At 30.9% G+C, this 15,968-nt stretch overlaps 2 protein-coding genes across 6 annotated transcripts in view; one reads left to right on the top strand and one right to left on the bottom strand.

Moving 5' to 3' along the window:
• The window catches only part of LOC130670624 (uncharacterized), a 53,970-nt gene that overhangs the window by 34,682 nt on the left and 3,320 nt on the right, over positions 1-15,968 (bottom strand). The window lies entirely within an intron of this gene.
• The window catches only part of LOC130670618 (receptor-type tyrosine-protein phosphatase S-like), a 29,374-nt gene that overhangs the window by 10,951 nt on the left and 2,455 nt on the right, over positions 1-15,968 (top strand). Inside the window, exons 14-27 of one of the 4 annotated variants that reach the window (XM_057474043.1) lie at positions 1,166-1,367; positions 1,428-1,742; positions 1,825-2,069; positions 4,873-4,945; positions 5,016-5,548; positions 6,921-7,198; positions 7,569-7,878; positions 9,296-9,383; positions 9,473-9,549; positions 9,657-9,791; positions 11,077-11,217; positions 11,506-11,701; positions 13,491-13,981; positions 15,795-15,926. In XM_057474043.1, the coding sequence (XP_057330026.1) occupies positions 1,166-1,367; positions 1,428-1,742; positions 1,825-2,069; positions 4,873-4,945; positions 5,016-5,548; positions 6,921-7,198; positions 7,569-7,878; positions 9,296-9,383; positions 9,473-9,549; positions 9,657-9,791; positions 11,077-11,217; positions 11,506-11,701; positions 13,491-13,981; positions 15,795-15,926 (3,216 nt within the window). Of the gene's footprint in view, positions 1-1,165; positions 1,368-1,427; positions 1,743-1,824; positions 2,070-4,872; positions 4,946-5,015; positions 5,549-6,920; positions 7,199-7,568; positions 7,879-9,295; positions 9,384-9,472; positions 9,550-9,656; positions 9,792-11,076; positions 11,218-11,505; positions 11,704-13,465; positions 13,982-15,794; positions 15,927-15,968 lie in introns of those variants that run through there. The other 3 variants (XM_057474042.1, XM_057474045.1, XM_057474046.1) reach the window with 3 other exon arrangements.

A 15,968-nucleotide genomic window follows, 5' to 3' on the forward strand; every position in this document is an offset into this window, starting at 1 on the left:
AGTATATATAGCCATATATATAATTAGACCTAATTATACCGGGAAAAAAATGATTTTGCCTAATTATATATGATTATATATAGAATATATATGGTTATATATAAACCTATATATAATTATATATAGCCTTATATATAATTAGATCTGCTTATATCCCGGGACAAAATGATTTTGCCTAATTATATATGATTGTATATGGAATATATATAATAGTATATACCCATATATAGTTATACATGGGTCTATATATGATTAGATCTGATTAGACCTGACCTATATAGACCCATATATAGTAATTTTTATTATATTTCAGATCTTTAGATCTATATATAATCAAATATAAATTAATTATTTATATATATATATATATATATATATATATATATATATATATATAAGTTAATATTTTATTTATAGAATATATTTAATATTTAGTTTTTCTTATTTAATATATTAGATGCTCTATAGTCTTTATTGATATTTAATAATCAATACTCGTTAAATGCATTATAGTTTTAGGTGTATATTTACAGAAATAATGATCACAATTTTACTATAAATTATAATTTTAAAATATTTACGAAGCGTTACATTATATTTTTCAGTCTGTTAAAAAAGTAATAAACTTATGTATAGTTAATAATACCCTGTTACCAAACAGTTTTCAAAGTGTTTGGTTTTTTGCATACATAATTTTCAACTCTTATGAGTTGTGTTAATATTTTAACATTGGAATAATTAATCAGCATTCTCCTATCACTTTCTTTTATAAGAATTACATGCTCAATAATAGATTTGGTTTTGATGCGATATGATATATATGTATTATACACAATCATATCTAATTATATATGAGTATATATAACTTATATATAATTATATATAATTAGACCTGGCCAATTTTCAGATCTAATTATATATAACGTATTGTATATAATCATATATAACCTATATATAATCATATATAACCTATATATAATCATATATAACCTATATATAATTATATATAATCATATGTAACCTATATATAATTATATATAAATTATATATAATTAGACCTGGCCAATTTTTAGATCTAATTATATATAAGGTCTTATATATAATTATATATAATTAGGCAAAATCATTTTTTCCCGGGTTAATAGTATAATTCGATTCAATTTAGATTATTCATTATGAGGGTTGTTTAAATGGGGATCCACTAAACTCGATGACTTCTAGAACTTTGTTAATAAGTGGCTTTGATGATATAATTACACAAACAATTGATGATTTGATTCCTTACGTCGTTTACAAAATTACAGTATGTGCATATAATTCGAAATTAGGATTTGAAAGCGAAATAGTTTTCCGGACCAATGAAGCAGGTAAAAATTTTAAAATAATTTTTTTGTAATTTCCTAGTCTCAAAATCGCCTTTATCTTAGAAATACCAACGGCTGTGTACAGTAATATCAGTATTGCCAACTCAAAAATCACTTGGGACAACCCAACCGATTGTCGGACAATTACTGGGCCAATTGGTGGCGCCCGATTATTTTTTTCAGGTTTAAGTGAAAACGTCAGAAGTTTTAGCGATAGCTATGATACAAAATATCACTCTTTTGAACTTGATGTCACAAAAAAACAAACAATTTATGGAGCGGAAAAGTATATGGTTCATGTTCATACCCTTCGTCAGTTGCATGGAATTCACAATGAAACTGCTTATATTGAATTATCATTTATCACTGATCCAAAGCGTAAGCTAATTAATAAAAATTAAATAATATTTTTTAATTAAAATAGAAATTGCTATTATGAACTTAAAAATTAATTTGGCAGCACCTCCGAAAGTTAATGAATTAGAAATTGTTGAAGTGAATGTACAAAATAAGACAACAACATTGCGATGGGAAAAACCATCACCGCCAATTAATGGAGAAATATCCAAATATTGCATACAATTTTTTAAAGGAAACAAAAAATTAACATCTGTTTGCGTTCCTGCAGAAAGTGTCTGTCATTTATGGGAAAATTTACTGTGCGCTACTGTTGAGCAACCTAACGAACAAGGAAAATTTATTGAAGTAAAACGTTTAATTATACTTTCGAATCTAATCTCCAATCATTAATTTCACGGAAAACTTACAGATTGTTATACAATAGGGTGCGCCAAAAAAAAGAACTAATTTTTTTTTCTTTAGTTACCGTGAAAATATCGTTAAGGATGATAAAAAAAAAATTCTAGTAAAGTTTGAGCTCTTAAGGGGGGGTAGGGTTTTAAAGGCGAAAAAAAAGCATATTTTTGTGATTTTTTCCCGGCGAGATGAGTAATATAATTTCATTAAACTTAATCACATATTATTGTACAACTTTTAAAGAATATCAGAAAAAATTTTCAACGAAAAATATTGATTAATAAGCTGGTGACGTTGAATCTCCGGAGGCACCTCGAAAAAAAGTCGTTTTGCGGTGAACATCATAACTCGTTACCGGATCATCGGAAAAAAAAAAATTGATATGCATTTTAAAGTTGATGTATTTCTCGAGGTAACCACGAAGAGTTTTTTTTTTTTTTTTTTTCGATTTTTTGCAGCACTTGGAAGTGAAAAACGCGATTTTAGCTCAAAAAATCGCGGTTAATTTGTTATTAAAAAATAGAAAAAAATGAAAAACAAAAAAAAACTCTTCGTAGTTACCTGTTGATTTATGTGAAGAAGTAATGTTCAAATTTTCAAAGGGATCGGTTCAGTACATTTTGAGTTATGATGTTCACGGACTTTAAAAATAACGTTTTCGGGAAAATCCATTTAAAGTTTTTTATTCGTGAAAATTTGAAATAAACTATCAATCAAAGAATATGAATTTTTATACTTATATTGAGTCATCAGTTTACATCCTTTGAAAGACACACAGCCGGAGAAAGGGATTCGGAAGAACAAAGAAAATTGCAGCTGATTTCTACTAGGGGTATGTAGGGGCAGGTCGGGCAGGTATAAGAATCAGATATATCGGCCGGTCATTTGAAACACTGTAACTCCGTTAGTTTTACTCGGATTGATTTAAAATTTGTACACAATATTCTTGACATATTGTTCATTCAGAAAAAAAATTAAAAAAAAAATTTTTTTTAAATAATTTAAAAACCCTACCCCCCCCCCCCTTAATATTAATGTTAAGAAGTGGCGCTTCGTGATTTTTGATTTCCTATTCAAATAACATAGAAAAAAAATTTTTTTTTAGTTTGGAATTTTCTACCTCGGCAATGTCTCGTTGTACGAATAATCCCAGTGTACATTTTTGTAGAAAATTTAACGCTCTACAACAAAAGTTTCCTATCATTTTTCGATAAATCCATCTGTTCAAAAGTTATTGGAGCTCGAAGTCAAGTTAGAATAAATTTCGAGATCTTTTTACTTTTTCGGCGAAACTATCAGACTAATCATAAAATGTCATAAGAACTTTTTTGTAGATAATTTTATTTCCTACAAATTATTGTTGATAAATTTTTTTCAAATTCTGCATTGTTTTCTAGTTATTTCTATTTTAATGCCAAGCTCTTAAAATTGATCAGAACACTATTTTTATAGGATATACACGGAAAGAAAATTATGGCAGCGGTTCCCATAATTTTGTGAAATTTTTTCCTATACCATCATAGGAATTACGACCATAAATTATGAGAGCGGTTCCTATAATTATAGGAATGTTTCCCATAATTATAGGAATAGTTCCTATAATTATGGGAATGATACCCATAACACTATAGGAATGGTTCCTATAATTATAGGAATGGTTCCTATAATTTATAGGAATACTTTCTATAATATTATGGGAATCATTCCTATAATTTATGGGAATGGTTCCTATAATTTATAGGAACCATTCCCATAAATTGTAGGAACCATTCCCATAATATTATGGGAATGGTTCCTATAATAGTATGGGAACTATTCCCATAATATTATGGGAATGATTCCCATAATACAATTGGAATGGTTCCTATACCATTATGGGAATCATTCCCATAATATTATGGGAATAGTTCCCATACTATTATAGGAACCATTCCTATAATATTATGGGAATGGTTCCCATATTATCATGAAAAAATTAATTTGAAGAAGTGTGGTAATCACTTCTACAATACACAGAAATATTATTAAACATAAAAACAAAAATTCAAACATTGAAAAAAAAAAATCGCATTTGGCAAAAAATTATTAAAATTTTTAACAAGAATTTTTTTTCAGCACAAAACATTCAAGAAAATTCAAATTTTAGGAAATTTCTACACTATTGTGCAAAAAAAAAATTTTATGATATTATAGGGATGGTTCCCATAACATTATGGGAATAGTTCCCACAATATTATAGGAATAGTTCCTATACCAATATAGGAACCATTCCCATAATAGTATGGGAATGATTCCCATACCATTATGGGAATGGTTCCCATAATGATATGGAAATGGTTCCCATAATATTATGGGAAAGGTTCCCATAATGGTATGGGAACCATTCTCATACTATTATGGGGATGGTTCCCATAATATATGGGAACCATTCCTATAGTAGTATAGGTACTATTCCCATACCATTATGAGAACCATTCCCATAATGCATAGCAAAACTTCCCATAATTTTCTTTCCGTGTAGTATATTAAATGACACTTTTGAACAATTAGAAAGTATTGTACTTAAATATAAAATTTTATGAAGCTGACTTCAGTCACGTCGCGACGTATTATTTGGGCATGTGTTACAAAAAATATTTACGACTGTCAGCGAAATTAATGTTTCCAAAAGGGGAGAGATTCGAAAGTATGGCAAAAAGTATATCTGAATATTTAATTTTTATTATAATTTCTAAATTAAAAAATTTATTAGGTAAGAGCTTATAATAAAGGAATTGACGACCCCGGAGAAGAGAATAAAGTGCCCGATATACGCAATGAAACAAGTAATCAAAAATATATATATTAAAAATGTATTTAAAAAAATTACTAACATAAATTGATTATTAAATGTAGAACCAAGCGCACCAAAAATACTTGATATCAAAGAAATGGACAAAGGCGTAGTTTATATCAAATGGCAGCATCCCTTGAAAACCGGAGGACCCATGAAAAAATTCGTAATATATTATAGAATAATATCAACTCAGTTAGAAAAAGTACCAAACTCGAATGGCTCTAGTTCAATTCAATTTTTAATTTCTTCATATAAAATATATTATGATACTACATTGAATCTATTACCATCTACACATTACAAAATATCAATTCAAGGAATGAATACACTACGAGGTGAAGTATCAAGTACAGATATCGAAACGGCTTCATCATTAGCTTTCGATTTCGAACCACAGCCAATCGTAGATAATGAAGAATCACAAATTAAAATTGTTATACCGCCTATTGTTAATAATACGAAGGGAAGTTTGCTTCATATTATTGTTAAAGGTCCATCGATTTGTAAACAAGGTACAATGTTAAGTTCTGCTCTGGAAAAAGACATTGGAGTTAAATACCATGAAGTTGCTTGGCGCGTAGCTACTCTGCCGGTAAACCTTTTTCAATTCTTGAGCAAGTTTGCTCTCAAGATCGATAGATGCTAGTGTCTTTTTCTACGTATGTGTCTTGCCAAAGATACTTGTGACCAGATTTAAATTGCAAGCCTACCCGCATGGAAAAGCTATATATTGTTAAAAGTATATAACAAAATATATGGTGAATATGTGATAAATATATAGCGGCAAAAATATCTATATTGAAAAATATATGTTTTTTACATATATTGGATTATATATTTATCATAATATATTTACTTGTATATAATGTTTTGTATTTTTCTATATATATTATCTCATATAATGCTCAATATATTCTTATCATATATGGATAGTATATATATATAATTTATAAGTATAATATAATAAACTTGATATATATATCCATATATTTTGACTCATATAATTAGTGGTATATGGTCTCTATATAATTGATTATATATGAAAGAATTTATATGATTAAATATATGGTTCGCGCTATATTAGAATTATATTTTTCCAGTATATCAAAACTTATATTTTTCGCAATATATTGAAAATTTTATTTTTTCAATATACTTTGTCAATTTCTACACAATTCCACAAAAAAAAGTCAAATTTATTATTTTTTCTCCTTCTTTTCATTGACCTAATATTTACTGGCAATAACCTAAGAAAAGTAAAAAAAGTGCCATATATTTTACAATATATTGGAAACCATATATTTTGCAATATATTGGAAAACATAATAAAAAATATAAAAAATACTATATATTAATTAATATACTACTTTCAATATAATATATCAATATAAAAAAGATAAATTAAAATATATATGTAAAACATACATAAAAAGTCATATATTGATAAATATATTGATAATATATTCTAGCAATGTATTTTTTTTCAATATATTATCATATATTAATACGGCAAAAATATAAATATTATTTTATAGATTGCACAATATATCACATTATAATATTCATATATTCTATCATATATGTTTTCACATATAAAGTTTTTTCATGCGGGTAGTTGCGCATGGCTTGATCAAGATCTGCTCAAGGCTCAAAATTGATCTTGAGCTTTGAGCAGATCTTGAGCAAGCCATCCGTAACTACCTACTGTAAGTTACTGGAGCAAGAAATGCATCGGACACTGTTTCATTGTATGTGTTTAAGGTATCTTTAATATTCCTACGTACGATACCATGAACAAGACATATACAAATGTTGACATAGGTTTTTTGATACACGATCTTGCGAAAGACACATACGTAGAAGAAGACAATAGCAGCTAGGGCTCTTGCTCAAGATACTTACTCCAGAATCTTGCTCAAACACCAGGTACTAGGGCACTGTGTTACCGCCATTTTTAATTTTAGGCTAACAAACTATCAAACTCTTCATTTACCATCGGTGATGATGAAGTTTATGATGGTATTGTAAACTGCCCACTTCACATTGGCGCCTCATATGGAGTAGTTTTAGTAGTTCATGAAAAAGATGATGGTTATCTTAAAAAAGCAACAACGATTACTTGGAAATCAGAGTTACTTCATATAGGTCCTACACCGAACAAAAATCACGAAGTTTGGGCGATACCACTAGTGTTGACTTTAATAATTATTGGAGGAGCAATTCATTACTACATCAAAAAAAGGTTAGTTTCTTATTCATCTTTAGCCTAAAAAATTAATTAACTATTTAACGGCGAAGTTGGACATAATCGTACCCGTGGCGCCAAAGTGGTTGCCTACAACCTGCGCCCACTACCTCAACTTACGAAACTCAGGCTCGGTTATTACCGAGATTCACTCATCTGATGGGTTCCTTTAATGCCCCTTCAATTTCTTATAATTTCGTTTCTTTTTATAAACTTATCTTTAATTGTGAGAACATCATCATACCTACGGTATTGCTCGCCAGAGCTTACAGATACACACTAACGCAGACACGCGACTCCCGCTTGATAGGCCGCAAAATGGGGAAAACGCCCAGAAACGTTAAAGAGTTAACATATTTTATTACAGAAATGGAATATGCTTAAAAGATAAAGAAGATAGTATTGATTCTGAAGTGATTGTACCCATGCCGATAATTCCTCCTAAGGAACGAAAAACGCAAGAACCTATTGATAAAGAGAAGTTACTGCCTCCGAAAGTTGAACAACGAGAATCACTTTTATTAACACCCGCTCATTCAGTTGAGCAATTAAAATCTTACCCTGTCGATGATACAATATACGAAAATTTGAAAAGTACTTCATTAGTTAAGCTTAATGAGTTCCAGGATTATGTTAAACAAGCAATTGCATCTGGAAAGTTAGATGAACAGTACGCTGTAAGTAAACCATAAATAGAAAATAAGTTCACTGCTTAAAATCATGTGAATTTATTTTATCTAACTGATGCCCGAAGAATACGCCGTTAACGGGTCAAAAGTAGCCTCATAAAATTTTATATCAAAATACACTCTGGCGGACCTAATATTATTATTATTTATTATTCATTGGCCATGGAGTCTAAGCTCCTTGCGGCCATCCAAGTACAAAATACAAAATTATAATACAGTATTCAGTATAAGATACAATACAATCAAATAGCAAAAATATTAAACATTAACATTAACATAAACATAAATGTCATCACACATCCATCAATATAGCTCACGAAACCGAAGAATTTAGCAAGTAAGTATAACATGATTTCCTGAATTCTATGAAAGTCGATTGTGAGGTACAATACTCTGGTAAACTATTCCACACTCTAATGGCACTAATTATGAACGACTTATCATATTTGGCACTATGACAATACGGCACTAGGACAATATTACGGTATAATTACGAAGAATTGCCGCTGATTTCGGTACTTGGGTAATATACCGTAATTCTACCGTAGTCTTATCATCCATTCATGCAACGGTAGGATTACGGTAGGACTACCGTAAGTTATGGTACATTTACCGTAAGCTACGGTAGACCTACTGTAATACTACCATAAACCTGTCATAATATTAGATCTGCACGGGCAATCCCCTCTGATTGGTCGAAAGTATAGTTTAATATACAGTAGAGCCTTGTCTTATAAGACTACACGTTATAAGAATCTTCCCTTCAATTTGTTAAATCTCACTCGGAACGTTTCTCTTATCAACAACTCAATCAAAGTTTTGCGCCGAAACCTCGCTATAAGACTAACGACTAGTACGACTAAAATTGAGACAAAATGTACATACATAAAGACTGTAGATTGAATAATTTATTTTCATAAAGAATACTTGAAATTTTGTGGTATCACATAATTAATTAATTTAAAAGAACGACAAAATTCTGTTGATTTATGATTGTATATAAAATAGATTCTCTGTATGAGAGAGTAGAGTTGAACAGAATACATAAATAAAACGCAGAACGGCAATATATAGCGAAGTTTGGGCGCAAACGCTGTTTAGCACAATAGTGGGGGTACCTCAATACTAAGAATTTTTTTCCCAACAGCCCCGAGCTAGTCTTATAACGAGATCTTACTCAGCTGCCTTATTAACGTGACCAAAATCTCTGAACTGTACATGCGTCTTTAATTAATCAGCGCACCCATGTGTAGAAAGTAAACTATTTTTATAACTCCGACTGCATAACGCTGACTTTAGGCATTTAACGGCATTTTTCTTCGTGCATCCATTAGATAAACTGTAGTATACTTCTAGTGGTATTGAATATTATATTTTTAAGATGCTATACTTCTCATAATACTAGATATTTCCACGGGGTCAAACAAAATCATGGGAATACGGAAAATTACCGCAAAATAAATCAAAAAATAGATATGGTAACTTAATAGCGTGTAAGTAATTAAAAATGATATCTATCACTTTTTTATACTTTTTCGTTCTATTAAATCATTAATAACTTGCTCAAATATTTTTTATATAGATGATGAAACTCGTGTAATACTTGAAAAATTTCCGGATGACCCATACTCTGATTACATAAATGCGAACTATATCAAAGTATACGAATATTTTTATTTTGTCTATAAATGGAAATTAAAAGTTTTACTTTGTATATTCATGTTAAAAAGTAGTTATAAAATAAAAAGCCGAAAATTTTTTTGTAGGGTTACAAAAAAAATAAAGCTTATATCGCAACCCAAGGACCTAAGCCAAATACGTTGAATGATTTTTGGCGCATGGTTTGGCATGAACGTGTACAAATAATTTGTATGCTAGCTAACGTTATCGAAGGTGGAAAAGTATGACATTAATTAATATAACTATATAAATTTACACGCAGAGAATTTTATAGTAAAAATTACCCAGAAATTTTAGGTAACTACCCAAGTTGAAATATTAGACGTTAATTGAACGTTTTTAACGCTGTAAACGTAAATTGAATGCTTTGGACATTAAAAACTCAAATTGACCGTTTTTAACTTATGCGAAACGTAGATTGGACTATCACGAAACCAAAACGTAATTAGAACCTATTTAGACTTACAATAAGTAAATATAAGCGTACCAAAATATTTGTAGTAAGTAAATGATGTATTTGTAGAAAAGATGGTAATTGTTGGCAATAGCGACTCCACACATTTTCCAAAGTTTTAAGTGCTTACACCTTAAAGATCTATAATTAAACTTTTTCCACGTGTTCTGCTACACGGCGGAAAGAATTTTCTGTATGTATTCATGTCTCTAACACAAGATATCTATCCGAACCTTGTAACTAGAGTGTACAAAATTGATAAAAAAATGACACAAATTATGCTAATTTTCCAAAATAAATTTAATAAATACAAATAATTAATTTTATTAATACCGTAAGATGGACGGTAGCGATAGAAAGGTCCAACTAAGAGTTACAAATATTTTTTGAGCTCTTGTATAGTGAAAATTGGCATATTTCTGTTATTTCAATATACTAACGGTGTACAACAGCTCACCTATTACTTTGTTGCAAGTAGTTTGGACGGTATCCGCCTTCCTTTGCCAGTATAGTGTCTGGCTGAAGCCCGCAACACAGTTTTACGCCGGCTCGTACTAGTAAGAGATGTAGTCTAAGGCAAGAGTCCGTTAACGTACTTAGGACGAAACTACAGAAATTATGGCAAATAGGCATATATCTTAAGTTTTGGTGGTTGACTTAAGAGTCAATACATAGAATAAAAAGAAAAATATGTCAAATGGTGCAGTGTAGCACGGAACAGAAAAAAATTTCAAACTAAATCTTGAAATCAAGCTAATTTATACCTTTGGTATACAAGTACAATTTATTAATGCTTAAATAACACCTAAATAAGCAAACGCATCTTTAATCCGCCGACAAATGCCAGAGAATGAAACAAGTCTCTTGGCAATTTGTATACTTTTGGATTTTTGCTTGATATAAACAGGTGGAGGAGTGATTGTAAACAACTACCGAAAAGATATTAAATTTGTGACGAATCAAGGAAAATCTAGCGATACTTAACATACCGTAAAATTCTCTGAGTGTACTTTACTTCTTTCATCAGTTGATAAATGATGTATTTTTAATAGACGAAATGCGAACAATATTGGCCTGAAATCGGTCAAGTACTTAAGTTTGGAAGAGTATCTGTGACAAATATTAGTCACACAGACTTCGCGGATTATACAACTAGAGTACTTCATGTAACATGTGATCAGGAGACTCGCAAAGTATGTATAGTATGTCAATATACAGTCAAAATCCATTAAGTCGGATTCCATTAACTCGGAACTTTCCCTTAATCTTGACCCCCACTACGACCTACGCTCTCTCCCACCCGATGCTATACATTTGTATGTGCCTTTATATGTTTATATATGCACCATGCATGATAACGTGAGAGATTTTTAAAGGCGAAGTGGCATTCGATACAAAATTTCCCCTTCTCCGTAGCCTAACTGTCCGAGTTAATGGAATTCGACTGTAGTAGAATTAAAGTTTCATAAAACATTTTTTAGATCGACCATTTTCACTATACATCGTGGCCAGACCACGGAATACCATTATATACTCAATCTGTTGTAACTTACTTGAAAAAATTACTTGCTACTCCTGCGGGAAATGGTCCAGTATTAGTTCACTGTAGTGCTGGGGTTGGAAGGACTGGAACAATCATTCTATGTGATATATGTCTTCGCCGTGCCGCTGCCGAAGGTGTAAGCATTTATTTATTTTCGTTTTTCAAACTTTAACCCTGATCAAAAACTCTGATTAAATCCGATTGAAACTAATTGAGACTCAATTGGATTTCTATCCGATTCAATTGAAATTTGTCAATCAGAATGATTTGGATTGAATCGAAAAACAATATGTTTATTTTCCGATTGAAGTCAATAAATCCAATTGAAATTTTTCATCAGATTCCATCAGAAAATAAATAATTTTTTCTGGTTAACTTTCTAATTTACCCGGGTCGAAAAATTTGATCTGATTTTAGTCTAACTGGACTATATTTGGACTACTTGGTCTGTTATTGAACTTCGATAAAAATTTTAATCTGTTTTTGATCCACCCGGACTGAAAAATTTGACCTGATTTTAGTCTGATTGGACTATTTGATCTGATTTTGATCTTTTATGAAAATTTTAAGCTGTTTTCGACCTGCTACTTTAAAAAACAAACGCGTTACGAGCAGACTAAATTAGATTAATTCGTGAACTTTAAAAAATTTTAGTTCTGAAAATTTACAAGGACAAAACTAGATTAAATCATGGACTTATAAAATTTTTATTTATGGGCAATATTTATGAAAAAACATTAAGTTGCAGAATTGATTATGTTTCATTTACTATTTATTTACTATCTTTTGTTTAAAAATGTCGGCAGTTAATGAAAATTTGACAGCTTAATTTTTAGTTGTCTTCATTGAATATTTATATCATTGAATAAAAGTGATAAAACAACTCTTAAAATGTCAAGAATTTTCTTTTATTTACTGGATAAAATTGAAAATATTTTGGCATAAGAAAACATCAAAATTCTTGTGCTACGGAGAAAAATGTTGGCTCGAAATCTACCAATTTTTATTATGCTGTCGACCAAACTTGAAACAGAAAGTAACGTATCCAAAAAATTACTATGCTCTTATAAAAAATTATTATGCTGCATCAAAATTATTATAATGTATGGAAGTAATTGATATTGAAGCTCATCGATAAGTTTCTCGCGCGTAATAAGTAATGTCATACAGTATAATCATTTTTTGTAAAAGCACGATAATTTTTTGGATGCTTTACTCCCTGTTTCAAGTTTAGTCAACAGCATTGTAAAAATTGGTAGGTTTCGAGCCAACATTTTCTCTGTGTGACATCTAATTATGGAAGCGCATTAGCATGTTTTAAATACCAAGAAAATTAAAATAAATTAATAAATCTAGATTATTATTATTATCATTATTATTATTTATATTTATAAAAAGTCCTGTATTTGTCCTTAAAAACAATTGAACACAGACCAATAATTATAATAAAAAAGTCTGTTTTTAGTCTAAACGCGATTTAAAACAGACTAAATATCATACAAAAATAAGTCTGATATTAGCCTGGATAAGGAATAGTACGAACAAAAACAGATTAAATTCTTATATAAAATAAATACGATTTATAAACTTGAATTAAAGGAAAAATATTTAAATTTATCATTTATTTCAAAACAGATCTAATTTTTTGACCCGGGAATATGTTTATTTTCCGATTGAAGTCAATCAATCCAATCGAAATTTTTCATCAGATTCCATCAGAAAATAAGTAATTTTTTCTGGTTAACTTTCTAATTTCCGATTAACTTTTAATCAGATTTATTTGGAACTTTCCAATTAAATGCGATTAGAATTTTCCAACCGAATTCAATCGAGTTTTTAATCAGGGAAAATACTTCAAATAATCTTTAAATAAATGAAATTAAATAATAATAAAAAAGGTGGTGGATGTTTTTGGAGAAACAGAATTAATACGAAGACAAAGAGCTAATATGGTTGATAATAAACAACAATATCTGCTTGCGCACGTAGTTCTAGTGGAATGTCTTCTCACCTTACCGACGACAATAGCTTGCAATGATTTATTGTCGACTAGAATTCAAGAGTTCAAGCAGCAGCTTAATTTACAACAACAGAGATTAGAAGAGTCTGCATGGCAAGACGAAGCTCTTCAACCAAACTCATTATTGTCATTTAAATTGTCAGATAAAAATATTTCGAAAAATCGATTTCCCGATTTAGCACCGCCTTCAAATTTCTATATCGCGAGATATCCGAGTACTGATGAAGACAGCAATTACATTAGTGGCGTTTACGTCGATAGTGCACGACGTCGCAATAATTATATTGCTTCGCAAATTCCAATGCCAACGACTGTTGGTGATTTTTGGCGAATGATTGCTGAATTTAAAGTTAAACTTATTATTATGTTACAACCAATTGATCCTAGTGATCCTGTAAGTCGTAAATTTACTTTTGTTTACACATTCATTTATAGCCCGTGTAACAATCTTGTTCAAGGCTTGAGCAAGCCTGGTCTCAAGTTGAACAAACGTTAGTGTCTTTTCCTACATATGTGTCTTGCTGCAGATACTTGTGGCCAGATTTCAATTGCAAGTCTACACGGAAAAAAAAAATAGATAGGAATGATTACTGTGCTACACAATAATGATCGTAAAGTATTTGAAAATTAATCTTAGCACATTACTAGTTCTCGTTATAATAGGAAAGGGTCGTTTTTACATACGACTGAGTACGATCCAACATAGCAACCATTACTATGTTACACATTATGTCAAAAACATGACCAGTTATCGTGTTCACATTCACCATTTGCTTTCCAGGTAATACGGACGGTAAGGAATATTTTGCGGATATCAATATGCCAGTATGGGCGTCAACGCCGTACTGTATGGTATCGAAGATTTTTATAGGTTATAAAATTGTATGCATAGATGATTCAACCATTGCAGGAAATAACATTGGCAATAGTTGTTGCGGACGCCGCAATATCAGTATGGCCGTCAGGCCCATACTGCATTGCCGTATCCACATTGTTTCTGGCTGATAAACCTAGTCTAACGACATCTATATAGTTTTGGTGGTAATACGATAGTATACATTGATTGACACGCCAGAAATTATGGCGGGAAAAACTAGTAGCATTGTGCTCTCGGCATTGTAGTATGGGTCTCAGGGCCATGCTGTTTCGCCGTGCCTGCTATGCATACGTGTGAGCAATACGATAGCTCCAGCACTAGACAGTGTAGTAAATAACGCCATACTTCTGGGACTCGTTACAATACTGTCTTGGAATACTTCACATACTATTTTAGTATCTGTCTTGAGACCATACCAGCATGGTGTTGAACGCCATGCATTTCTTACCGTGCAGGTTCCTTTCAGCAGTCGATTTATAACTATATAAAATAGTTATAGGCTCTGCGTGGAGACCTGTTTATAACATTAGTTCCTGCTAAACAGTAATCAGAAATGTGACTAAAAGCAACAGTTCCTGTCCAGCACAGGAATGGTTACTATGCTGAACGACAATGGAACGCATTTGTCCGGGGAGTCTTTCGCATCTCCACACAGGACCTATACTTATTTTATATAGTAACACATCGAATGCTGAAAGGAACCTGTATTATCTGGCAGGCGAATAGTAATTGTGAACACGATAACCAGTCATGTTTTCGACATATATGTAACATAGTAATGGTTGCCATGTTGGATCGTACTCAGTCGTATGTAAAAACGACCCATTCCTATTATAACGAGAACTAGTAATGTGCTAAGATTAATTTTCACATACTTTACGATCATTCTTATGTAGCACAGTAACCACTCCTATCCATTTTTTTTCGTGTAGTGATGTAGGAAATAGTTGCGCATGGCTTGCTCAAGATCTGCTCAAGGTTAAAAATTGACCTTGAGCCTTGAGCAGATCTTGAGCAAGCCATGCGTAAGTACCTGCCGTAAGTTACTGATGCAAGAAATTCGCCAAAAACTTTTCAACTGCACCTTATCTAAGATATCTTCAATATTCTTGTGTACAATGCCTTGAGCAAGTTATGCTCAAGTCTTGATGGCGATTTTTTACTGCATGATCTTGCGCAAGACCCATTCGTAGAAAAAGACACTAGTGACTAGGAGTTTCACTCAAGGCACTGGCATCAGAATCTTGCTCAAGCATCTGTTACTTGGGAAATTCCAATGTTTTTATTTTAAGTTGAGTTCTATATATAATAATTAGTTATAACATTGTAGACTTGCTGTAAATTTTTTCCTGAACCTGATGAAGAATTAAAACCAGTGCCATTTATAAATTTGAAAGGACGAGATATTGTAAATTCTGATATTTTTTCTCAACGAAAAATAGTTTTAACTGATAAGTCAGATGTAATTATTTTAATAGTTTGACTTTTGTTTATTAAAGTGAAA

This window comes from Microplitis mediator, chromosome 6 (genome assembly GCF_029852145.1).
Source record: "Microplitis mediator isolate UGA2020A chromosome 6, iyMicMedi2.1, whole genome shotgun sequence".
In the NCBI taxonomy this organism is placed as follows: Eukaryota; Metazoa; Arthropoda; class Insecta; order Hymenoptera; family Braconidae; genus Microplitis; species Microplitis mediator.